General features: G+C 47.4%; 2 protein-coding genes across 6 annotated transcripts in view; one reads left to right on the forward strand and one right to left on the reverse strand.

Annotated features, from left to right (window-relative positions):
- The first annotated feature begins 1013 nt into the window (after window positions 1-1013).
- Window positions 1014-8067, forward strand: UTS2 (urotensin 2). Its single transcript, XM_037154261.2, has 3 exons — window positions 1014-1116; window positions 3394-3518; window positions 7957-8067. Exons 1-3 carry the CDS (start codon window positions 1014-1016, stop codon window positions 8065-8067), a joined length of 339 nt encoding a protein of 112 aa, XP_037010156.2.
- Window positions 8068-12805: 4738 nt separating this feature from the next.
- Window positions 12806-25862, reverse strand: part of PER3 (period circadian regulator 3) — a 39720-nt gene continuing 26663 nt past the window's right edge. For 3 of the 5 annotated variants that reach the window (XM_037154224.2, XM_037154222.2, XM_037154223.2), the window contains 8 exons: window positions 21581-21702; window positions 21165-21338; window positions 19742-19987; window positions 18581-19209; window positions 17153-17249; window positions 14638-14821; window positions 13978-14128; window positions 12806-12992 (listed from right to left, as the gene is read on the reverse strand). In XM_037154224.2, the coding sequence (XP_037010119.2) occupies window positions 12909-12992; window positions 13978-14128; window positions 14638-14821; window positions 17153-17249; window positions 18581-19209; window positions 19742-19987; window positions 21165-21338; window positions 21581-21702 (1687 nt within the window). In that variant the 3' untranslated portion in view covers window positions 12806-12908. The remainder of the gene's footprint in view (window positions 12993-13977; window positions 14129-14637; window positions 14822-17152; window positions 17250-18580; window positions 19210-19741; window positions 19988-21164; window positions 21339-21580; window positions 21703-25862) is intronic. The other 2 variants (XM_037154225.2, XM_053660318.1) reach the window with 2 other exon arrangements.

Genomic DNA, 25862 nt, shown 5'->3' on the forward strand with positions numbered 1-25862 from the left:
TCTGATAAATTCCAATGTATCTGTGTTCTTTTGTTTTTTTTTTTTCCTGACATGGTGAGTCTCCTAGAAAATGCTTGCGTACCCAAAGTTTGTGCGTCTGTTCATGTTTTTTTGCTGGTAATTCTGTAGTTTCAACTTTTCTGTTCAGAGCAACACAGGTTGAACAGAGAACTGATACGATCTGAATAATGTGCTAAGAGCGTCGGTGTGCCACGATGAGTGGAGGCTGCAGCGGCAGAAGGCAGCCTGGAGGGCTTTCAGGAGGAGGCTGCTGCCCCGATCTGGGCTTCCATCGGGCTGGGCACTGGCCCAGAGCAGTGAACTTCTAGAAGAACTTCCAGCAGGGCTTTCAGGCTTGGTCTTCGTCCTGGTTGATGAGTACTGCCCAGTTTTAAGGGAAGTCCCTGCCCTGTTCTGAACACCCAGGTGCTGGTGGTTTTGCGCGAGGCCCGGAGCACGCAGGAACCCAGCCTTTGGCCTGGGAGTTCTCTGTGGGTCACTGTTTTAAACAACCGGGTTTCGGTTTTAATCCACACACTGCCGCTCTTCGGGCACAGCAGCCCCGTGTTCACTACACACTCATGAAAGAGGAGAAAAGGAAGCCCCACACGTCCTGTGACATACCCTGTGTCCCTTGGGCTTGGACTCACACACCCATCTCTGTCTTGGACACAATTATGCCCGAATCCTTCATTTAACTTGTGATTCATTGCTCTAAGTCACTCCTCTTGCCAGATTTATAAACTTAACTGTTCTTTCTTTGTAATATCTACTTTGTACACTGGGCAACAAAGCAGTGAATTTATTGTCTATGAGTCGTTACCTTGAAAAATTACATCAATGCAAAGTGATTGCCTTTTGGCTTCCACAGCCAATAAATCGATTTGACTTTTTGGGGAGGGACTGGTATGAGGTCATAGGATAATATATACAGTCGCTGATCACAGACCAAGAGTAGCAGATTGAAAGTTCTGGACAACAGAAGCCAGGAGGGAAGACTCTGGCTGTCAGTCATGTATAAGCTGGCCTCCTGCTGCTTGCTTCTCTTGGGATGCTTGAACTCTCTCTTCTCTTTCCCCACTCCTGACTCCAGGGACGAGCCCCTGCAGCTCCTGGGTAAGATGGATTGTCTTCCCGTCTGTTAGTCTTGAAAGAGCCTTCCAGCTGGGATCTTAAGCGCAATGTTAGAGGGAAGAACAGGAATTCTTGCTTAAATGGCATCTTGTTACTAGTCCTGGCTATGGAAAGAGGGAGGGTCTCATAGCGCACTTCAGACCTGGTGATGGAGACGTCTGTTTTCTCTCCAGCAAGTACGAGGAGGGTGGTAGAACTGCTTATTTCATGTCACTTCTAGGATTCAAAGTTCTGGTTTTGGTCAGTTTTTTTAATTTTAAAATCTGAACTAGATTAAAAGCATTATTTTAGTTTTTATTCTAAATTCACTGTTTGTATATAGAAGTTGGTGTTTCCAAGTGTAGGTTTAAAATATTCTAATTTTATCCTCTATTACTTTAATTTAAAAAGTAATCATCTGACATGCATTCTATGGAACAAAGCTGCATAGTAAAAAGTTTAAAAGTGACCAGCTGGAGTCGTTCCGGGCGTCCAAGCGCGCTTACCTTTTCCTTCTGATGTGTGTTGCATTCAGCTCAAGTCTGAGTTGAATTTTTAAAGAATGTATCAGTCAAGCACACACATACTTTGCTATTATCTCTTAATTTAGTTTAAGAAATGAAAAAGTTGATGCTTATGTATTAGGTTCCACAAGCATTTTTAGCTGGATTTGATCTTATCTCTAACTCTGGGTACTTCTGGACATGTTTCTTTAAATTAAGGGGAAAAGCCATTGATTTTGCCATTTCTAGCCTCCGCACCACCTGCCAAGCAGTTTCCTGACCGCTGGCAGCGCTGCCCGTCTGGTGCTCCGCCCGTCCACTCCCGGAGTCCCCGAGCTCAGATGCGCGGCCACTGTGAGGACCAGGCCAAGCATGAACTGGACTGGCCCTCTCCTATTTAAAAAAGACCAGTGCAGCCCTGGCTGGTGTAGCTCAGTGGATGGAGCACGGGTCTGCAAACCAAAAGATCGCGGTTCGATTCCCAGTCAGGGCACATGCCTGGGTTGCAGGCCAGTTCCCAGCAGGGGCCAGTTCCCAGCAGGGATCGCATGAGAAGCAATCATACAGTGATATTTCTTTCCCTCTCTCCTTCCCTTCCCCTCTAAAGATAAATAAATAAAATCTAAAATAAACAAACAAACAAACAAGACCAGTGGAACACGCAAGATGGAATCAAGGATAGATACTCAACTATTATTGTCATCTTCAAATATATGCATGTCATTATTATGATTTTAATAGAAGTAGATGACATAATTATTTTTTAAAAATAAAAACAAATAGATAAAAACCTAGATGAAATGAGTATAGTATCTCACTCAAATTCTAAGCAGGTGATATCTCACCTTAGAGTTTTGGCCCGAATCTTTTTCCTCATTTATTTATTTCTCTATAAATGATCTTTCGTGACACAGACTCCTATATGTGGCCAAGTTTCATGGATGCCCATTAACATTCTTCGGGAATGCCGTGTATGTGCTCGGATGCCTTTGTAATGGTCTGTGCATCACCCTCGGACGGAGGCTGCGGCTAAGGGCCTGCCAGCCTTAAGTGCGCGGGTGTTGACAGTCCTGGAGCCTCGGGTCTCAACTAGCAGCACCGGCCATGGGAGAGGCCCCGGCCCAGTCTCCACCCTTACACGCGCTTCCCATGTGCCGTGCGTGCACTTTCCCGCTGCCTTACTGGTATCTTCCATACGTACCTTACATACCAAACATCTCACATGCCTCCTGTTGACCAAATTTCACATTGGAAATGCTACCACCAAGCTCTTTAAAGAGTGTGTTCAAGCCGACTCTTGTCTGGTAGCCACTGTATCTCACTCTTGAAGGCCGGAGAGAGGCGATGCCTTCTTACCTGCCTCACAGGAAGAACATGAGCTTTCAGAAAACGAGTCCGTTCCTTTCCTCTCCCCTTTTACCACCCAAGCCTCCAAAAGCAAGAGGCAGCGGCAGATGAATAGACTGGGGAACAGTTGCTTTTAAAAAGTGGAGACGTTTTAAACTGATCCTGTGGCTCAGCTCGACCCTCTGAGTCAGGCAGCGGACGGGTCAGCAGGTCACACAGGAGGCAGGGTCTGGATTAGGTCCATTCCTCTGGGTCCACTGTCCTTTTCCGTTACAATACCATTAATGGCAAATCACTGACTGAGCATTTGAAGGTTTTCTAGTATTATCTCCTTGTCCTTGGTACCCCCACCCCCCAAAAGACAATAGGGAACAGAAAGAACTCACTCAAGAATGAACTGTGTTACTAAACTTGTCACTACTCTGTGCAGCACCTGATGGCGGCGTAAGACCGACTCTGGACAAGGGGGACAGGGCGTCCCTTCTGCACGAGCTGCTGGTGGCATTAGGTGCAGAGACAGGAGATGGTCTCAGGAAAGCAGGTAAAAGGATTCTGGTGGGTCGAGGTTGTCTGATTTTATGGCTCCTGGATTTACTCTCTAGTCTCACCTCAGGTGAGGGGAAGCCCTGCTCTGGAACATAAAGATGAGCTAATAAGTTAATTACCCAACATTCTCTCCTCCTGCCATCTTTTTTCTTTTCTCAGCCACTGCTTGCAAGCATCCTGCTGTACGTGGCGCCTTAGGGAGTTCTTTTCCTGTATGGACTTTCATTTTGGTGGGGGAGGGCGCAGGATATTATGCCGGTTTCTATTAAGTGCAGTTTTAAATGCTAGTTTCCCATGTACTAAAATCTTAAACAAAGTACTTAATCTTTCTGTACCTGAGTTTCTTCATCAGTAAGTAAAGATACCTACCTCATAGGGTTATGGTGACAAGTCAACGAGGAAATGGAAGTGGAAAGGCCAGCACAGCCACGCACAAAGTAACGGACCAAATGTCCGCTTTTACTCTGGGCAAACCTCGGAGACAGTTTTCAGGTCCAGACGCTGCAATGAAGTGGACGTTGCAATAAAGCAAGTCATGCAATACAAGGAAATTTTTGCTTTTCCAGTGCATATAAAAGTTATGTTTACACAATACCATATTCTATTAAGTGTGCAATGTACATAGCTTACTTAAAAAACATTTCATTACTAAAAAGTGCCGACCTCCACCTGAGTGTTCAGCGAGAGTCTTGCCCTGACGTTGACGGCTGCTGACTGGCCAGGGTGGTGGCTGTGGGAGGCTGACATGGCTGTGGCAACTTCCTCTAAAAAAGACGGTGACATTTGCTGCATCATTTGACTCCCCCTTTCATGAACAGTTTCTCTGTAGCACGTGATGCTGTTTGATAACATTTATCCACAGCAGAGTGTCTCTGAAAATTGGGGTCAGTCCTCCCAAAACCTGCTGCTGCTTTATCAAGTAAACTTATGACATATTCTAAATCCTTTGTTGTCCTTTCAACCATCATCGCAGCATCCTCACCAAGAATCGAGTCCATCTCAAGAAACCACTTTCTTTGCTCATCCACCAGAGGCATCTTTTCATCCATTGAAGTTTTATATGATTACAGCAATTCAGTCATGTTTTCCAACTCCCATTTTAATTCTGTTTTCTTGCTATTTCCACCATATTTGCAGTTACTTCCTTCCTCTTGAACCCTTCAAAGTCACCCATGAGGGTTGAAACCAACTTTTCAAACTCCTGTTCACATTGATATTCTTCTGACCTCTTTCCATGAAACACACATGCTCTTAATGGCGTCTAGAATGGGGAGTCCTTTCCAGACGGTTTTCGAGCAACAGCCCTGACCCATCAGAGGAATCGCTATCTACAGCAGCTAGAGCCTTATGAGATGTATTTCTCAAATGATGAGACCTGAGAGTTGACATGACTCACTGACCCATGGGCTGCAGAACGGGGGTTTGGTGAGCAGCCATGAAAAAGGCATAAATCTCTGTCCATTGCCCTCAGAGCTCCCGGGTGACCCCGTGCACTGTTGGTGAGCAGTCATGTTCTGAGAGGAGTCTTTTTCCGAGCAGCCGGCCTCCATCGTGGGCTCCAGCTATTCCGTAAACCACGTGGTGAACAGATGTGCAATCAGTCATCCAGGCTTGGTTCTCCATTCACAGAGCACAGGCAGAGGAGACTGGACTTAATTCTGAAGGGCCCTAGGATTTTCACACGGAACATGAGCACTGGCTTTAACTTCAAGTGTGTTAATTAGCCCCTAACAAGTGAGTCAGCCCGTTCTCTGGAGTCAGGCATTGCCTTTTCCCCTCTGGCTATGAAAGCCTTAGATGGTGTCTTCTTCCAGTACAAGGCTGTTTCTTCTGCATCGAACACCTGTTGTTTAGTGTAGCCACCTTCAGGGATCATCTTAGCTAGAATTCTGGATGACTTGCTGCTGATTCGCCTTGCACTTGGATGTTATGGAGAAAGAAGGCTTCTCTCCTTTAAACCTCATGAGCCAACCTCAGCCAGCCACAGACTTTTCTTCGGCAGCTTCCTCACCTCTGACAGCCATCATAGAATTAGAGAGAGTTAGGAGCTGCTCTGGATTAGGCTATAGCTTAAGGGAATGTTGTGGCTGGTGTGATCTTCTATCCAGAGTACTGAAACTCTCCAAGTCGGCCATCAAACTGTTTTGCTTTCTTCTCATTCATGTGTTTATTGGAGTATCACTTTTAAGTTCCTTCAAGAACCTTCCCTTTGCATTCACTTGGCTAACTTTGATGCGAGAGATCTATCTTTTGGCCTCCTTCTGCTTTCAACATGCCTGCCTCACTATGCTTCATCATTTCTAGCTTTTGGTTTAAAGTAGAAGACTCATGACTTCCTTTCAGCTGAATACTTAGAGGCCACTATAGAGTTATTAATTGGCCAAATTTAATACTGTTGTGCCTCAGGGAATGAGGAGGTCCAAGAAGAAAAGGAAAAACAAAGGCTGGTTGGTGGAGCCGTCAGAACACATACAACATTTAAGTCACCACCTTATGTGGGTGGGGTCTGTGGCTTTCCCGATTACAGTGGTGACATCAGAGATCACCGATCACAGATCACCATAACCAATACGACAATAATGGAAAGCTTTGGAATATTGGGAGAATGACCAAGATGGCAAGCAAAGACAGGAAGTGAGCAAATGCTGCGGGGAAAATAATGCCAATCGCTAGACCTGCTCAGTGCAGGGTGGCCACAAACCTGCAACTTGTAAAAAATGCAAGGTCGGTCAGGTGCAACAAGGCAAAGCCCAATAAAACAAGGTCCGTCCGCATTTTCCCCTGGAATGTACTTCTCTAAGCATGGATGCAAATGTCCGGGACATTCAGAGGGAAAAAAACAGAGGCTTTCAACACACAGTTGAATAGAGAGGAGTTCAGTTTGTTATAAAATGTTTTTGGTAAACTACTGAGCTGGTAAGTTGTTGAGGAAAACGCAGTGCCCTCTGTGAGCTCTGTCGGCAAGAACAAGGGTGCTGCTTACCAGCCTTCAGGCAAAGGCCACCACAGGACGACCAGAAACCAGACACAATTTAGTGACATGCTAGTTGGTGTGTTTTGAATAAACCAAGCATGAAGCAGAAACAACAGATCTCATGACAAATGGTTTCAAAATACTGTTTTCCAGATCCCGACACCGACATTTTTAACCCAAGAGGGATTACGAGAAAGGTAAGTGACTATGAGTTAGGTTAAAAGACGGGAGCATTCTGCACCTTAACTTCAGAGATCCTGAATTTACGAACCAGACAAGTGATTCTGGTAGAAACTACACCTTAAAATAACTGGCCAGTTGTCATTGTTTCAAAGCATTAATTTTTCCAAACTTTGACTCACATGAAATGTGTGAAGATGAAAGAAACTGATCCAGTGCATGTTTTGGATAAATTACTATAAAAGATAAGGTCCCTGCCATTAAGTTTGTCATCACTTGCCATTCTCACTCGCTGCCTCTGCTACATGGTCATGGACCCGCTGGCTCTGGGGGAGAGGCTGACCTGAGGTCCCCCATGGGGGGCACCACCCAGTCCGGGATGTTGTGGCTTCTGCATGTGACCAATTAGCAATTATCATTCAGATGTTTCTAGTCTTCTCAGTAGAGAATTGTGGTTAAAGACTTTAAAATCATATGGGTGAATAATAAGATTTGATCATAAAATTCTAGGATTAAAAAAAAACACACCCAAAACCAAGGTTCTAGAAAGACAAATAAAAGACCTATTTTATACACAAGATAACAAATGTACAGAACGTGTTACTGACAGATTATTTAAATAGAAGTAAGTCGCATCATCAAGCCCTTATTATATGAAATGTTAAAGGGACTTACCTAAGAAAAAGATAAAAAATATGAACAGTGAAAGGGCAGCAAACTCACAGTTATTAATAACCACACCTAAAATAAAAGCAAACTAAGAGGACAGCTAGATCAGGAGTGGAACCACAGAAATGAAGATCACATGGAGGGTTAGCAACGGGGGAGTGGGAGGAGAAGGGGGAGAAGGTACAGAGAATAAGTAGCATAGAAGGTAGGTAGAAAATAGACAGGGGGAGGGCAAGAATAGTGTGGGAAACGTAGAAGCTAAAGAACCTGTGACACATGGACATAAAAGAAAGGGGGGAATGGCAGGGGAGGGGTTGTGCCGGGTGGAGGGGAATGAACAGGGGAAATGGGACAACTGTAATGGCATAATCAATAAAATATATTAAAAAAAAAGAAGTCGGTGAGCATCTAGGAAAATTCAGGGCAATCCCAGGGCTGAATAGACGGGACAGACCACCAGGCAGGCGCGGATGCCCTGAGAGCCCATGCCCTGGGCTCCCCGTGTGATCAGATCCCAGAGAACAAGAGGGGAGGACTGATGTCTTGAACCCAGTTCCTTTTTCCTGCAGGACTCTGCCTCCACTGATAATCCATCCGTTTTTGTCTGTTTGGCTTTGGTTTCAGGCGTTCTCTGGACAGGGGCCCAATATTCTACTGAATCACCTCTGGGCCAGAATCAGGAAACAGGACAAGCGTGGGCACCCCTCTGAATGCTTCTGGAAGTACTGTGTCTGAAGTAAAACGAACACCCATGAGTCAGCTCAGAACCCACCGTCTTGGAAAACTAAAGACAGAAAAGCTTGTTGATTTGAAAACGGTACAGAAGAAACACTTGGCAAACTACACCCTGCTCGTTATCATTTGGAAAATAAATCCTCTGTATTTTGCAAATATCATCAGTGGTTATTTTACTTATAAACACAGCTTAGAACAGAATGTCTTCCTTGCATCAATTTATTTTTAAAGAATTCTCTGAAAATTTAAAAGTAAATAACAGAAGCAAATGCTAAGAAAAATCATGAGTAAAATTTAGTTAAAATAGTTACACTGCAAATCATTTATGTACTTTTAAATTGATTTGAAAATATCTTATTTTTTAAAAATATTTATTGTCAGAGAGAGGGGAAGGGAAGGAGAGAGAGAGAGGGAGAGAAACATCAATGTGTGGTTGCCTCTCCTGTGTCCCCCACTGGGAGCTGGCCTGCAACCCAGGCACGTGCCCTGACTGGGAATTGAACCGCGACCACATGGTTCGTAGGCTCGAGCTCAATCCACTGAGCCACACCAGCCAGGGTGTAAAAAATATCTTATTTCTTTTTAGAGGGGAAGGGAGGGAGAAAGAGAGGGAGAAAAACATTAATGCATGGTTGCATCTCATGTGTCCCCTACTGGGGAGCTGACCTGGCCTGCAACACAGGCATGTGCCCTGACTGAGAATCAAACCAGTGACTCTTTGGTTTGCTAGCTGGCCCTCAATCCACCGAGCCACACCAGCCAGGGCCAGATCATTTACATAAGCTACATTATCGTAGCCCTTAAAAATGATGTGAGTTATTACCCTAAGAAAAATCAGTAACTTGGAAAAACCTTTCCAGTGAAGGATGCCTGAGGGCTGGGGACAGTCTGAATACCCCTTCTTAGTGTCTGATGAAGGTGCCTCCCCGGGCTCCAACCCCCGCCCTTGGCTAACATGTGGAAACTTGAGTCTCTTAACACCAGACCTTGTTCGATCTCAGCTCCCATGAGCTCACGGATCAGTTCACTTCTAGCAGGAAAGTACCTTCACAACCTGTTTTGTGTGTGCACTACTGTACATCCTATTCATCCATCTCTGTAAGTGCAGCTTTTATACAGGCTGGGCAAAGTCAGGTTGACAGTGGTGAGTACACAAAAGTTTATTCTTGTATTATCATTTGTTAATTACTGTACTATCTCATTATTTCATACCCTTCTGTGTGATTGGTCTTTCCCACACCCACACTGTAAACCTACTTTTGCCCACCCCTGTATGTAGAGGACACAGCGTGAGTGGGGTGCTTCCAGCACAGAACTGGATTAAAATGTAAGCACCCCCACCGCACGCTGCTCTCACAGCATCACCACTTTCGAGGGATCAAGTGTTGGATCTGCACCAAACTGCCACACAAATTGGCACTGACCTTGTCAACAAACACCAACAGTCTCTTACCAGAGCACAGGTTTGAAAACCTTCACTGTCCTTACTGAAGACATCAAGGACCAACCTGCAGAAAGAGATACTCGAGACTCAGAAAACGGATGGGTCGCCTCGGGAGCAGGCTCACATTACGTGCTCTCTCTCACTGGCAAAACTGAGTCTCTGAGCCACAGGACTGTTTCACGTTTATGACACCAGAAAGAGCTGACGGTGGAACCGCACATTCCATTGCACACAACCCTAAAATCGCTCCCTTGTTTTACTGACATGAGGCTATTTTGTCCGACGGTTGGGGCTCTGGAGTCCGATCGCTCGGTTCTGATGCCTGCTCCCAACGCACTCGGCCGGAGAGTCCCTGACCAAGTTCTCTGACTCTGGCTGCCAGACACCCTTCTCCGTAAAATGGGGGTAAGAGCCCAGCTTCCTGGGGGACTGAGAGCATCACGTGAGACAGTTTCCAGGGAGCACCTCGGACAGCTCCTGCGAGAGCGGAGCACACGCCACAAACCCTGGGCGATCTTTTTCTTCTGGCATTGTTGTCGTTTTGTTACAGAAAGGGGCAGATGATTTGAAAGGGGTACTACTTAAAAATCCCTGTTGTTCTCAGGATCTTGTTCTGCATTTTGAGATTTTGTTGCTACCAGTGACACAGACATTGTGTAATACAGGTTCACTATGGAATCTTGAAGAATTTTGATAGGACTGATTTTCCTAAATTCAGAATTAGTATTAGTATTAAGTATTAAAAATGTGCACATATATTCAGGACTTATTAAACTCTTCAGCGCTGAGGGGAGGATTCAGTGACAGCGAATCTGGAAACGCTGCATGGCCCACACAGGCACTCGCTGGTGACGCCAACGCAAGGTGCTGTGGGGAGCAGGCCGGCGTCAGCCCAGCCCAGCGCCACCCAGCCCCTTGCCACTGGGTTCCCGAATGACACCAAACACAGCCTTGGCAAAGGTTTGTTGACACAGTGCAAGAGAATTTCTCAAGTTTTACTTGTACATGGTTTATTGTTTTTACTTAAAAAGATATCTAATAAAATATTAATAACCATTAAAAACAAGTGGATTCACACAGCTAATTGTATGTTCAGCTGAAACTAAATTTCATTTAAGTTCACCTGGTGAGTCATAATAAAATTTCACCCAATAGCAAAACGATTCCATTCACACAGTGTTCTGCTTTTCTTAAATCCTGACCTCTTATCCAAGAAAATACAGCCTTTTGGGCAACATTTATGTAAACATTGAAGCCTACAATACACATTTTTATTACCAATTTCTATAGTCATGAATACAAAAAGTAAATGAACTTGAACACCACAGTGGACAGTTGGGCGAAGCCCCCATGGGGGGCGGTGCTGAGCCTCCTCCCCCGCTGCCGGCAGGAGGACATCGCGGCCCAGCCTCTCAACACAGCGCTCGCCTACTTGCCAAAGTCCGAGGGTGAGAATGGTCTGAGGACTCTGCCGACAGTGAGCACTGGCTTCAAAGGAAGCCTTGGGTAGCGTACACTGCATACAGTGTGTACCAAGGCAAAGACGTGAGCACACTGAGATCAAACAAATCCCCGGAAAGGGTGGAAAAGAAAAGCCTGTCCTGTGACAGGACAGAAGCTTTAACACACACAGCAGTGCAGGGGGACCCCTGGCAGCTGGTCACTTTCGATTTGTGCAAATGGAGATTCAGAATTTTATCACTACAGAAGGTCACCACGGTTCTATCGATGGACAATATCCAGGATGATTAATTTTAAAAAATTTGATTATTTTCCCCCAGGGGGAAAAAACAGCACACAAAACAACACAATGAGGGCTTCAAAAGCACTGAACAATCAAGGTGGGGACGAATATGAGAGTTCTCTATTTGTAAAATAGGAATATTTGCTTAATATCAAAAAATGTCAAGAAATGTCACAGGCAGCATCTGAAAAAGGTTCTGACACCTTCAGACAGAATTACCTCGCAGGAAACGACTGCTTTCAAATGCGAATCTAAGCTACACCGAGAAGCAGGCTCGGAGGTCACCACGGACACAAAGGTCGCTTCTCCTAGTCACTCTCAGGGCGCATTTTAACAAAAAGCTATACAACTTGAAGGAAGGAAGAAGTGTTTTCCTAAAACAAAATAAAACACAACAACAAAACAGAAAAATAAGTTAGTTGGTAAAGATAAGAGTTTACCATGACCTCTATCTTCTTCCATTTCCTCGTTCTGAGTCAAGTGGGCACAGCCTGGGTGCGTCATTCCAAGTCTGAGAAGGGTCCACCACCTTCTCCAGAGAGCAGGGCCTAACCAACCAGGAAACAACCCGGCCCCTTCTCAAAAGTCACAAGGAAAGAGCTCGGATTCCGGGGATTCTGCGCCCACCCCGCCTGCCCCGGACTCCCAAGCTCCCGAGGACCCCTGCTCACAGTGTGGCCCTGCCAGACACTTACCCGGCCTACGGGCAAACAAAGGCAGGGCCAGTCAGGCCTCGGGCAGGGGTGGAGACCTTCTTGGTGCACATTGGTTGAAAAGAAAGAGTTAACTATTAATTTTGGTTTAAACACACTTAAACACAGACACATAAAAAACCAATATTAATTTTCACTAGACTCTTTATAATCACTTTAAAAACAAAAACATTAAAAAGGGAAATGTCACTGGTTGCGTTAGAAGCTCTTTTGTGTTAAAATGATACATGCAAAATCTAACTTCGACTCCCCAAGGAGTAAGTTTGTTGTGGTTGGATCCGTTTTTAGGATGAGACTCCAAGTTTCTGTGGAAGGTGGAAAACCGAGGGGTAAGGCATCTGCGAAAATGAAGGCTAAGCTGCCCTCTCGGAGTGGGTCCCCCGGCACCAGGGGGCAGCACAATCCAACAGCGGGGAAGCTGAGTGAGGTCTGTGCTGATTACAGAGGGCAGACCACTCGGGCGGACACCCCACAGATTTACGGAACCGCGATGAGAGGTGTACGGCCCACAGGTGGGATTTCCTCACATTCTCTAACAGGGAAATGATTTATGTAACAGCAGAGCAAAACCAGTGAGGCTGAGTTTTGGTTGGGGCTCTTTTCAGCTATTTTTCTCTTCAGGGTTTATTGTGGGTGACACGCGGAATAAAGTTTTGCTGTACACGCACCTTCTCCAAGGCCCCCGACCTCTTTAGAAGGCAGCTAAACCAGGACAAAGCTACTGACAGTTTTAATACATCAGGAACGGGGAGAAGGAGAAGACTATATACAAAGTCTGCTTTGGAAAAATGATGTCTATGAAAAAGTTGGGGCGGAAAAACCTTAACATTCAACGGAAAGGTCCCGGCCATTAAGAGCCAGGGGTGGACAGAGAGGCGCAGAGAGGACCCCCGCCCAGCAGGTCCTGCGGAGAAAGTGCCGCTGGCACCTCCACGATCACTCAACTGCTGTCTTCTGCTGGGTCCTCGCCACGGGGTCCTACAGCACCAGCGACCAAATCTTTGCTTTTGCAAGTGACACAGCCCTCCGAGAAAGAACAAAAGCGGGCAGGTTATTGAAGGCGATGTCACCTAAACAAGGTTAGAATCAGTAAAACGCTGGCCAAACAAACCAGGTCTAAGTCCCTCACCTATTCCTGTCTAGGAATATCCATTACGGCTCATCCCTTATTATTAGAAGGCAAACGGCAGCACCTTCTTAAAAGCTTTTGCTTACATTGTCTTGGGGTTCATTCTTCCTATACCCTTCTACTCCAACACCAGAACACAGTATTTAAAAAACAGAGATACTGTAACCAGCCCAGCTCCTGTGCTTTGGAGAGACCGTGTCCAGCCACCCTCAAGCGACAGGCACACGTGGATTCCCGCACCTCATTTAATGCATGAGTCTTACATGCCTGTTTTTGGATGCCTACCTTTCTATCTGCTGGTTTGGACTTTTAACTTCACTCATCCTCTCCCACCACTGTCACAGCCATCACCCCAGACCGACGCTGTGCCTGCCATAAAGGGAACCCTCCCTGGGTAGGCTGCGTGCATCTGGGCTCACAGAGAAGACCTCTCGGGAGTGGAAGGCCCACCTAGTCCCTTGGAAACTCCCGTTACGTGCAGATGCTACCCTGGTGTGAAGCGTACGTCTTGAGTCTGAACTCTTTCCAGTCGTGCACGCAGATCTGAGGTGCAAACCTCCCGCACCTCCCGCCCTGGTCAGTCACCTATCAGAGTAGGTGTCCTTGCTCCTTATGGCGCCGGCATATTCCAAATGGTGGAATCAAAAAATGTCTGCAGTCAGAAAGCCCTGCACTGAAAACCCAGTGGCCTGTGTAACCTTATGCAAATTCTTCATCTCCACTCCTCGCTTTGTGTTTACCGGTGAAGCAGGGGAGACAACACCTGACACAGCAGCGGCCTTGGGGACTGGAATTTTCAGTGGTGTCGTGCGCGCACGTCCAGGGCCCAGGACCCTGCCCGGCCCCACCTGACCCGTGACAGCTACTGCAGTGTGCTTACTGGGATGTCTATTTCCTGAGGGAGAGTCTGGCTCTGGATCCAAGAATGCACCCGGGCAAGCTCCTCCCTCTGTCCAGGGGAGAAGTGCGGCTGCTGCCGCCTCATGCCCTCCAGCTTTTCCAGGTCTTCTTTCAGGACAACTTCGGTGACCCTGAAACCAAACGGACACGAGAAACTTCAACAGTTCTGAACAAGGCCCACCTAAGGATGGCCATTCTTCCTGGTCTGGAACACGCTTTGCACCTTGTTACCACACACGAGGTACACATTAAAGCAACCGCGTCATCTCCCTGTGCGGCTGGTGAGGCTAGAGCACTCCGTGGAGACCACCTGCTCAGAGCTCTGAGGGGCGCAGGGCTCTCCTCTGCCCGTAGTGGGAACAAGACCCAGAGTCTAGAAGGAGCCCCGCACTTAGGTGCCGCCTGGGCGAGGGCCGCCCTCCTCCTCGTCCTCTCGTCTCATGATGGTGACACGTTTGCTGAGTCTGGACCCACATGCATGCGGCCCTCTCACCCTGGCCACTGCTTTAAGAAATCACTCGTTACTGAACTTCAAATGAATGAATCTGAATATACATTTCCCCAAGAGTATGTATAAAAACATTAAAAAATCACTTTGTATTAAGAAACGTTTAAGAAACCCTGGACAAGGCCTTCTTACCTCTCAGGCACCTGGTATGTCATGAGAATGCACTCGGGGGTCTCCTTTATCATCCTCCAGATGGACTCGTCCCCCAAGGTGGCAAGCGCTGCTTGTGCCTGCACATCCCGAAAATGCTGCCCATGCTGGGGGATTTCAGAGGAATCGTCACTGCTAGCAAAATGCACGCTGCTCTCACTGGTTCCTGTCAAGAGTCAACACAACAAATTAGAAAATGCCCATCAGGGACTGGTGTGCCAGGCTGGACCTGGTTCTTCAGGGACCGTGGCCATGACCTGATGCTCATCACCTCCCAGCACAGCCGTCAGCCAGGTAAACCTCCACCTGGATCGTCCCCAGGCTTCTTCCTCAGACCCTTGAGCTATGCCCTCTCACAGCGTCCCCAGAATGGCTCCATCTTGGCTCCCCCTCCTAAATCACCGATGTCTCAGATCCCCTTTCTCACTGGCTTGTCCACTTGCTCATCTGCAGACCTGGGGCGGAGCCCTTGCCATTCAGCTCGTGGCCCAGAGCCTGTCTCGAGGTAACGCTCTCCGTGAAACCTCTGACTTCTTTCTCCTCGACTTCTCGTGACGGTCAAACGTCAGCCCTGGGAGAGTCAGTGATCAACTCTGTGCTTACCCCCACCCACAAAGCCACCATCATGGAGGAAGGCACACAGGACCCATTCTATAAGAAAACCATCATCCCCAGAAGGAGCATCAGAAAGCCTGGTCATCCTGCTATAGGTCTCCGTCATTTACTATCACATCAAATATGTGACATCCTTAGGGACACTTTAGTAAAACATGTATGTGTGAGACCTGGACATGGGAAACTGCAAACGCTGCTGACGAAAATTAAAGACCTACATAAATCAGAGACGGATCATGCAGAAGGGTCAGACTCAACACTCGCAGGGTGGTGATTCCTCCGAAACTGACCAGCGAGTCACAGCGACACTAATCAGGTCCGGCAGTTTTTTTGTTTGTTTTGTAGAAACCAAGAACCTGATTCTACAATTTACATGGACAAAAGACCTACAATACTCAAAACTACTTTACAAAGAAGAATAAAGGTGGAGGAGTCAAGCCAGCAGCACTGAAGACTTATCTGAAAGCCACATCAGAAGAATGGGAGGTGGCCCTACCGTTAGCCGGGAGGCTCAACAGAACAGAGGCCAGGAACAGACCCTGACACAGACGCCGAGCCTTTTCCAGCAGAGGCGCTGTGGTAACTCAGTGGGGGAAGCAGTAACGGTCTCAACGCCTCGGGCAGGAACAACCAGGTATCTGTATGCCAGGAAAGCACAGCGACCCCTACCTCACACCGTCAGCAAAACAACTGAAAATGAATCCAGCCCCAACTCTAAAAGCCAGCACCACGAAACATCCATCTCCACCAGACAGAGGCCGTCTCGGTGACGTCTGAGAAGACAGGAGACTTCTCACAGAGGGCACACGGAAAAGAAAAAACTGATCCACTAGGTTTCATTAACATTAAAAAAGCACTTCGCTCTTCAAAATGAGGCTAAAAATAAAAGGTAATAAAATGAAAAAGCAAGCCACATACAGGGAGGAAGTTTTTGCAAAACAAATCTGTGACAGAGGACTTATATCCAGAATACGTACAGAGCTCTTACCACTCAACACGAAACTAACTCCCCCAAATGGGCAAAAGACCAGAACACATACAATGGCAAGAAGTACATTACAAGACACTCAGCACCGCTGGGCACCAGGAAAATGCAAAGGGAAACCGTGAGGTGTCACTACACACCCCATGGGAATGGCGAGCTTAGACGACAGGCAGTCCCCAGCATGGGGCAGGACGTGCCCAGCAGGAGCGCTCACTGGCTGCCGACAGGCACACACATGGTTCGGCCACTCTGGAAAACAGCGTGGCAGTTTCTTGTGAAGTGGGCCATATGTACGACCCAGCAATTTCCTCCTGAGGTATTTACCCAAGAGAAAAGAAAACCTGTGTCCACAAAACGTCTTAGACTAAAATGTTCATTGCAGCACTAAGAGGCCACACTAGAAACGCAATGCCCACCACCTGGTGAACGGCCAGCCACATGGTGTCCCTCTGCTCGGTGGGGAAAAGGAGCAGGCCCCCGACGGCAGTCGGCGCGGAGCTCAGCAGCACCGTGGGCCCTGAGCGTCCCGACACAGAAGGCCGCACACTGGGCAACTGCATCGACATGCACTGCAGAAAAACCAACACCTGTGTGATACGAGGCAGAGGGGTGGAGGCCCCAGGCCAGAGAGCCAGGGCCCCAGCAGAGTGTCCCCGGGGAGGGAGGTGCTCCACCTGGCGACTGCGGTGGTGGGGACCCCACCACATTTGTTTCTCAGGGATCTTGTTTTATATGCTTAAATGCGGTGCATCTCACTGTAAGTAAATAAGTAAACCCAATAAAGCTTATGGAAAAACAGAACGGAGAAGGAAAAACACCAGTGTGGAAACGAAGCAGCCCGTCCTCACAGTGATCCCCGGGCAGCAGAGCCCGAGGAAGGTGTCATTCGGACCCTACCTGATGCTGCAGAGCCAGGTCCAGACTCCCGGGGAGGCGACAGGGCGCCCACAGTGAAACGGTGGCTCCCCTTGCCACTGTGGTCTGTGATGCACTGCTAGAAAGTAAGGACACGAGAAAAAAATGGTAACATGGTACAAAGTAACTGGGAGCGCTTCCACTTCACAAACAGAATAAAATGCCAGGTAAAACTGACCCGCTAAACAGTGTCAGCCTGTCCCCAAGAATGGGGCCCAAGTTCCTCTGTATATAAAATTCAAGACACTGTTTTTCTGAGCACTTACTATGTGCTACAGGCCATACAGCCGTATGCCTTGATGTCTGGCCATTCAGAACAGACGCACCAAACAGTTTGTACATTCTAGGCTGTGTCCCACACACTAGGAATACAACTGTAAACAAAACAAAGGTCCCGTTATCCTGGGACTCTCACTGCCTGGGGGATGGGGGGGATGAACTCCATAAATACTGGTTCATTTAATTCTCAGAATAAGCTATGAAGTATTAATCTTTCCGTTTTTCAAAGAGGGAAACAAAGGCAAAGATAGGTTCCATAACTTGCCTACGCTGACCCATCAGCTACCAAGTGGCAGGGCTGGGATCTGACCCCGTGTCTCTTCCGCGGCCCAGGATTTGCTCTCTGGGATACACCGCCTGGCCTCAGGTTTACAGCAAGTGCACTAATGACAGGCTTTTGAAATTACATACATTTTCTTGATTTGGATGTGTTAAAGAAGGATAATTATACCCTGAAGGGAAGACTGAGAATAACTTTGTGTAACTATTCACACTCGTCTTGGATCCTATTCCAAAATGTAACCGGGAAATCAGAGAATGCTTTTTAGGTAATGGGATGAAAAGTTAAAAAAAACGGACCAAAAAGATTCTCGACTTTTGAAAATGACATGTGCAAATGTGAAACTACACACCGCCTGCTTGACTGACGGGCACCGACAGGCTGACAGTCTCCTCCCCCTGCGCACGACGGTGGTCCTCCAGCCAGGCCCCCAAGGGAGACTGCTGAACTCCTGCCTTGTTGGTGGGCTTACTCTGGTCTCACCAGACCACAACCTCAGTCACAGGTATGGAAACGCATCTTACATACAACGAACATGCTAAGTGTAATGCGTGGATATCACACTTTAGAGGACACAACTCAGATCACACAGAAAATGGGGAAGCGCTTTGGGAAAACCACACGCAGCATCTGAGAAACCAGGACATGGCTGATCTGTCCTTCTTGACTTCAAACCAGAGCAGGGAGGCCCGCTGGGCCATTCCCGGGGAACCACGGTGGCTGGTGTGGGGACTGTCCTGCTCACACGCCTGCGCGGAGCCCAGGGCAAGAACCTCGATCTCCGTGGTCTCTGCAGTCGTGCGCCAAGTGTGTCCCCTCCCGCCTCCACTCCGGGCGCCACGCCCCCTCACCTGCTCTGCAGACGCACAGGACCCAGGCAGGTCCTCCTGCAGCAAGTCCAGCTGCAGCGGCGAGCTGCCTCTCGAGCTGAGAAACGGGGGATCGTCGCTCTGGCTGTCCCAGGGCTCCCCAGCCCTCTGGTCAGTGACTGGAGGTGGCGCTGCCACGTGGGGAGCCACCGCCGACACCAAGGGCGGGGTTTCAGAAGGGCCTGCTACTCCCAGGAGTGGACACGGAGAGAACGTTGGTGCCAACAGATGACAGGCCGGGGGGTCAGGTAGAAAAATGGTCACGTAAGGCAAAGGGACAGCTGGGAAAGGCAGCCTGGGCAGACAGTCCAGTGCTGTCACTGAGGCTTCGTACTCTCTTCCCAGTGAGGTCACGGAGGGCAGGGGGAACGCTGGGATGAGGTATGGGGCCTGGCTGGGGGCCGCCACCGCAGCCGGGAGCGACAGGCCAGGGGTGTGGAGAGCAGCGGCGGGGGCCGAGCACCAGGGCTGCGGGTTCTGGGCGTCCACCCTGACGTGGGGACAGAAGGTGTCCCCAGCGCACTGGCTGTCCAGCGGCTCTCGCAGCTTCTTACGCCTGTGCTTCCCCTTCTTGCAACTGGCCGGCCGGGTCTGCTTGGAAGTCGAGTCTCCTGAGAGGACAGAGAGGAGGCACACGGTGGAGACCGAACTGAAGGGGGGAGGCTGCCCTGTGGGGGGAGGGGCGGCGGTGACAGGGAGATCACGACACCAACTCTGTCTGCTCAGGGACTGCGAGCAGCTCGGAGGAGATGAGCAAAATCCCAGGTACAAGTAATGCTAAAAATAAACTGATGCCCTGGTAGGTGTGGCTCAGTGGACTGAGTGCCGGCCTGCAAACCAAAGCGGCGCTGGTTCGATTCCCACTCAGGGCACGTGCCTGGGTGTGGGCCAGGTCCCCAGTATGGGGTGCGTGAGAGGCAACCACACCTGGATACTGTTCTACCTTTCTTCCTCCTTCCCTTCCCCTCTGCCTAAAAATAATAAATAAACTCTTTAAAATCAAATAAAAATAAACTGATGCAAGCACCTCTCCATCAGCTCCTCATCAGTTTCATAGCCCCTACCTCCTGGTACTACTGACAGGTGACTTACAAACCTGGCGGCTACATACAGGAATGAAATGCAATTAAAAAACTTAGTTACCTTGAACACAGGACTCTTTAGCCTTGCTTCTGCTTTCCTGCTGAAGATAGGAGCTGTAGGGAGATGACAAGATCTTCTCCCGGAACCTGTCCACATAGTTCTGCTCCTCCTTCTGTGTGTGGGCCGACAGGACAGCCTTCGTGAGCCCCACGTGCCTGAAGTCCTCCGCAGTCAGCGGGGACGCCTGCGTCGGGGGTGCCCCAGGCTCACAGGTGGCAGTGGCTTCCTCAGCTGGAGTCAATTCTGCTGAGGAAGAAGAAAGATTTAATTTCAATTGCTAATGACTACTTGTATTTCTTCAGTTTCACCAATTTACCAACCTTTCAGTAAGTTTTATGAACATTATTACAGCAGCTAGAACAAAAATTTCATCAACCTAGCACACACACTCTGTTTTTCTGCCTGTCTTCACAGTCTTTGTATACCTGTGTATTCATTTTACAGAGCTGTAGTACCCGAAACTTATGGATTTCTTTAAATCTTGCTTTTATTGTAAATATTTTCCTATCTCCCTAAACTCTTAAAAATGTTCCTTTTCATCTCTGAATTTATTTTTTAGTCTGTAATATATTCATGTGGTTCGAAAATCAACAAGCTCTCTTTGGCTCATCAGCAACACCATCCGATCTCACAACGGCTGGTCTCTGGCCTCTCCCCACCAGCCCACGGCCCCGTCAGCACTGTACTCTCCCCTCAAGGGGGCGCTGTGAGTGCTACAGGAGGGTGGCTTCCCTGAGGACCAGGGACAGGGAGGGGCACAGGTTGATGGGCATACCGTGGAACACAAAGGTCAATCAGAGCTAATCTGGAAACCTGATATAACACATCTGTCACTGTTTTTTTTTCCTTCACCCACCAAACTGTGATGAGTAATAAGTCAAAAGAATAGGAGGCAGTAAAAAGGAATAAAAAGAAAATATCAGAGCTATTTACCAAGTCATTACATTGCTAAATGAACAGAGTGGTCAAACACAAGATTTCTGTGTGTGTGTGTTTCTGCAGAGACACACACACACACACACACACACACACACACACACACACACACGCGCGTGACGTACCCAGGCCCAATTACAAAGTGTGAAACAGACGCCTTCTCTTGAGGTCAGCCACCCGGTGGCCTGCCCGCATCAGCAGCGGCCACACCGACTGAGGGCTTGTCGCCATAGGCAGCATTCCAAGTGCTTCCATGTGTCAGCTGATTTGACTGACAAATGACATGACTAAGAAATAGAGTCTACAATACATGTATATATGTAACCAACATAACGAGACACTTCCCAAAATGCTTGAACTGAATTAAAGAAAAAGTGTTTGTAACGTAGAAGTTATTGCTCAGCAAAGGGTATAAATGACTTTTATCTCCTCACAGCAGCATGTCTAGTGTGCAGTCTGTGAATGAAGTCCAAGGTCAGTGTGGTACCTGGCTCTGGCGGTGGCACGTGGACCATGGTGCTGCTGTAACTGCACTGGCTGATGCCGGAGCCCAGGCTCAGCGCCGCGGTGGACAGGCTCTGTGGAGCACCCCCTTTGGTGCTGGCGGGCCGTCTGTGAGTGGGCACTTCCGACTTAGCTGTGGCTGGGAGCTGGGAAACAGCTGGAGACATGAGAACAACACACAGTGAAAAGACTTAACTCCCAACGGGAAATTTATGTGAGACACTGAACAGTTCAGACATTGGTAACTCACAAATGATAACCTATGGACCATAAAGAGGGGTTGAAACAGGGATTGATTAACTACAATGAAAGAATTAATGCCACAAAATTAGAAACAGAGAGAAAGGGGTGGCTTTGTAGTAATGCTTTTCCTCTAACAATGAGAGGCACTCCTGTTACCTTGCAAAGCCTGGACATCGTCTGCCTTGTGGTGCTGTCTGTCTTCCTCTGAGGATGACGTTGTATTCGTACAGGATATGCACTTTCTTTTCAAAGCTGGAATGTTGTAGCTCTTCAGGTATCTGCGACAACACACTGAGGTCAGGTAGTCTTACCTGGCCCCTAACTTTGTCATCAGCCTCTTTGCTTTTTTAACACCGCTTCTGTTTGGGACGGACTGTACTTCCTTTTATTAAACAAAGAAACAGAATACACTTGACATGTAACACTGTATCGATCTAAGGTGTGCAGCATGTTGACACATTAATACACTGTAACAGGACCGCAGATGTAGATCCGTATCACCTTACACAATGCAGTATGTTCGCTCTACTGCGCATCACATCTCTCGCTTCCCCACCACTCAAAGTGCGTTCCCTTAAACACCATCACACTTACCCCGTGCCCAACCCCCTGGTGACCCTCATTTTTTTTAACACGTTTAACTTTTTGGGATTTCACGTATGTGCTACCCTAAGAACAGGACTTTATGTTCGACTTATCTTGCTTATTAGCACACTGTGCTGAAGGTCCGTTCACATTGTTCCAAGTGGGAGGATGCCTTCCTCCCTCACGGCTGAAATATATTCCACTGTGTACACACCGTGCTTTTTAAAATCCACCTGCTGACGAGCATTTGGGGTGTTCCCGCAATCAGGTGATCATGAATAATGCTGTGCTAAACACGGGAGGACATGTATCTCGTCAAAACCCTGTTTTCATTTCCTCTGGGTTCAACCCTGAGGTTGAACTTCTGAAGTATATGGTAGATTTCTTTTTAATTTTGGGTGAGCCTCCATACTGATTTCCACAGTGGTTGGACTAGTTTGCATTTCCACCAACAACGTGTGAGGGTTCGTTCCCTTTTCACATCCTTCCCAGCACCTACTGTCTGTCTTCTTGCTGATATCTACTCTGAAAAGGTGTGAGGTAATAGCTCATTATTGTGGTCTTGATTAGCATTTCCATGATGATTAGGGATACCGAACATCATTTCATGCGCTGATTGGCTATTTTGATGTCTTCTTTGGAAAAAATGTCTATTTAGTTCTACCCATTTAAAAGTCAGATCTTTTTTGTTGTTGCTGTTGTTGACTGATTCCTTTGTATTTTTTGGATATTAGCCCCCTATCTGCTATAGGGTTTACAAAAATCTCCATTCTGTAGGTTGGTTTCAAATTTTGTTCTTTTGCTGTGCAAGAAGCTTTTGCGTTGGATGCAGTTCCACTTTGGGACTTCTGTTGTTGTTCGTGCTTCTGGTATCGTATTAAAAAATCATTGCCAAGAACAGCATCAGTCAGCTTCTTCCCCATGTTTTCTTCCAGTTTTATGGTATTGAGTCTTATATTTTAGTCTTTCATCTATTTTGAGTTAATTTTTCTGAGTGGCATTGGATGGGGTCTAGTTTCATGGCTTTGGATACGTTTCCCCAATTTTCCCAGCACGATATGTTAGGGAAACTATCCTTTTCCTATTGGGTATTCTTGGCTCCCCGTCAAATACTAGTTGAATATATTATACCTGTGTCTATATCAGCATCCATACACAGCATCGCTGTGTTTATCTGTGTGCATACTGCTTTTATTACTATAACTTTGTAGTATTACTTGAAATCTGGAGGTGAGATACATCTGAACTTGTCTTTTTTCCCTGAGGCTTGCTTCAGAGTCTTTTGTGACTCCACACAAATTTTCGGATTGTTTCTCCTGTTTCTCGGAAGAATGCCTTTGGTGTTTTGATGGGGGCCGCACTGAACCTGTAGACAGCTTTGGGCCATACTTGGCCATTTTAACAATATTACTTCTTCCTACCCATGAACATGCAATGTCTACATTTGCTTGTGTCTTCTTCAGTTTCTTTCAGCAAAGCCTTGTAGTTCCCACCGCACAGATCTTTCACTTCTCTGGTTAAATCTACTCCTATGTATTTTACTGTTTTGATGCTACTGTGAATGAGACGATTTTCTTCACTTCTCTCCAGATGCTTTGCCGTTGGTGTAAAGGAATGCAATGGACCGCTGTGCTGACTCTGCACCCCGCCACTTCACTGACACCGCTGCTTCATTCCGCCAGGTTCTGACGGCCTCTTTGGGATTCCCTATATGTAAGATCAGATCACAGCAAACAGCAACACTTTTACTTCTTCCTTTCCAGTTTGGATGCCTCTTATTTTTGGATTTTTAGTCTTATATTGAATAGGAGTGGCGAGAGTGGGCATCCGTTACTGACCTTAAAGAAAACACTTCCCCCCCCGCCGAGTATAATGCTAGCTGTGGGTTGGCTGTTCATGGCCTTTACTGTGTTAAGGTATGTTCCTTCTATATGCAATTTGTAGAGGTTTTATTTTTTTAAATCATAAAAGGATGCTGTATTTTACCAAATGCTTTTTCTACATTCTGGGAATGAATCCTTGCATTCCAGGGATAAACTCCACTTGCTCATGGGGTATAACCCTTTCAATGTGTTGTTCAATTTGCTCACAGTCTGCTAACAACTCCTGTATCTACGTCCATCAGGAACACGGGTCTAGCTCTCTCTCCCTGCGGTGCCCCTGCCTGGCTTCGGCACCCACGCGGTGCTGGTGCTCGCTCTGTCTGGAGCGCCCACTGTCCTCACGCTGACTTTTCGAATGGTGTCTGATAGCTCCTGTAGAGTTTATTCACTCTTCAAAAATATTGGTTTTCTCTCTTCTTCAACCATAATCATTTTTAGAGTCCTATCCTCCACCACATTAATTCTTCCATCTGACCTGTTGTATTTCCAATGAGTTCTTTTTGTTTAAAGATTTTACTTATTTATTATTAGAGAGAGGGAAGGACTGGAGAAAGAGTGGGAGAGAAACATCAATGTGCAAGAGACACATGGATTGGCTGCCTCTTGCATGCCCCACACCAGGGACCTGGACCACAACCCAGGCATGTGTCCTGAAAGGGAATCGAACCCATGACCCCTTGATCCACAGGCTGGCACTCAATCCACTGAGCTACACCAGTGAGGGCTCTGATGCATTCTTTATCTCCTTTATGGAGTTCTTCAGTTCCACAATTCAATGCTTTTTTAGAATTTTAATCTTTTTGGTACAGTACTCCTTCTATTCGTTAGCTTCATTCCTGAGATCACTGTATCACCCTTCTGAGTTTTCTTGCAGCTTGCTGGATTTCTTCACACAGCTAGTTTGCACTTTTATCAGTTAGACAGCAATATGCCATGGCTTTGCATCCAGTTGTTGGGAAATTGCTATCTTCTCTTTGTGACCCACCTTGCTGTGATGTTTCATGGTATTTGATGTAAAGTGCCTCTCTTGCTGCCCTGGAAGCAGCCAACCCCTTTCTTATTTGGGCAAGGACTTGTCCACTTTGTTTTTAACAGTTGAATAGGTTGGTAATGACAAACCCCCCTTTGCTTTCTTCCAGGAAGTGGTGCTATGGTAACAAGTTCGGGGTTTGCCTTACCAGTGCTAAGGCTGGGAGCGCACACCTTTAGAAAAGCTGCTAGAAGGAAAAACTAAGTACAGAGCAGAACGGAGAACTGTGTACTCAGCACTGGGGCTTTAGGTGGGCCCGTGGCCTGAGAGAGGGGTCCTCAGGTTGGGGGTGGGCACCCCCAGAGCTTCATGGACAATCTTGCCAGAATCCCGAGCAGACATCTTCCTTCTGTTGTCCTTGCCTGCCTACGTCCTTTTCCTTCCCCTCACTGTGGTCTCTCCTCAGGGAGCAACGATCCCTCCAACTGCGGGACGCCCGACGAGGCCATCCCCAGCCCACCATGCTCACTCCCCCTCTCCGCTGCCAGGAAGGCCGTGCGGGCCCCCTGCCGGCCCTGCTGCCACTGCTGCGGCCGCCCGCCCACGCGCAGGTTACAGGTGGATGGGTCTGTCGGGTGTACTGCTACGCCGTGCAGAGGCGCTTTCTCACAGTTAAGGATGTCCAAGAAGTTGAAAATTGAAGGAGAGAGAAGAAAGGATGATGCTGACCGTGTACTTCTTCCCTGATGGCATCTTCCTCGACATCCCAGCCTGAATTGCTGGGTGGCTGCCTCTCTTTTACTGTGGGTGTGAACTGATCTCACAATATTAAAATCTGAAAAGTGCAGGTCTTGTCTTAACTATCCAGTAGCTTCTTCAGAAAAGAAATGTATCTTATATTTTTTGCATCCCCCAAAATGCTGCATATATTATAAACTATATGTAGTAAGTAGGCAGTCCATAAATACCTATCAGTTTATAGTAAAAAATCAAGACAACA

The sequence above is a fragment of the Artibeus jamaicensis genome, unplaced genomic scaffold (assembly GCF_021234435.1).
Source record: "Artibeus jamaicensis isolate MK-2021 breed Jamaican fruit bat unplaced genomic scaffold, CSHL_Jam_final scaffold_847, whole genome shotgun sequence".
Taxonomy (NCBI): Eukaryota; Metazoa; Chordata; class Mammalia; order Chiroptera; family Phyllostomidae; genus Artibeus; species Artibeus jamaicensis.

Coding starts and splice junctions, on each gene's coding strand:
- UTS2 (XM_037154261.2), top strand. CDS start 1,014: ATGTATAAGCTGGCCTCCTGCTGCTTGCTTCTCTTGGGATGCTTGAAC. Junction 1,117..3,393: donor CGAGCCCCTGCAGCTCCTGG/GTAAGATGGATT, acceptor TACTCTGTGCAG/CACCTGATGGCGGCGTAAGA. Junction 3,519..7,956: donor AAGCAGGTAAAAGGATTCTG/GTGGGTCGAGGT, acceptor CTTTGGTTTCAG/GCGTTCTCTGGACAGGGGCC.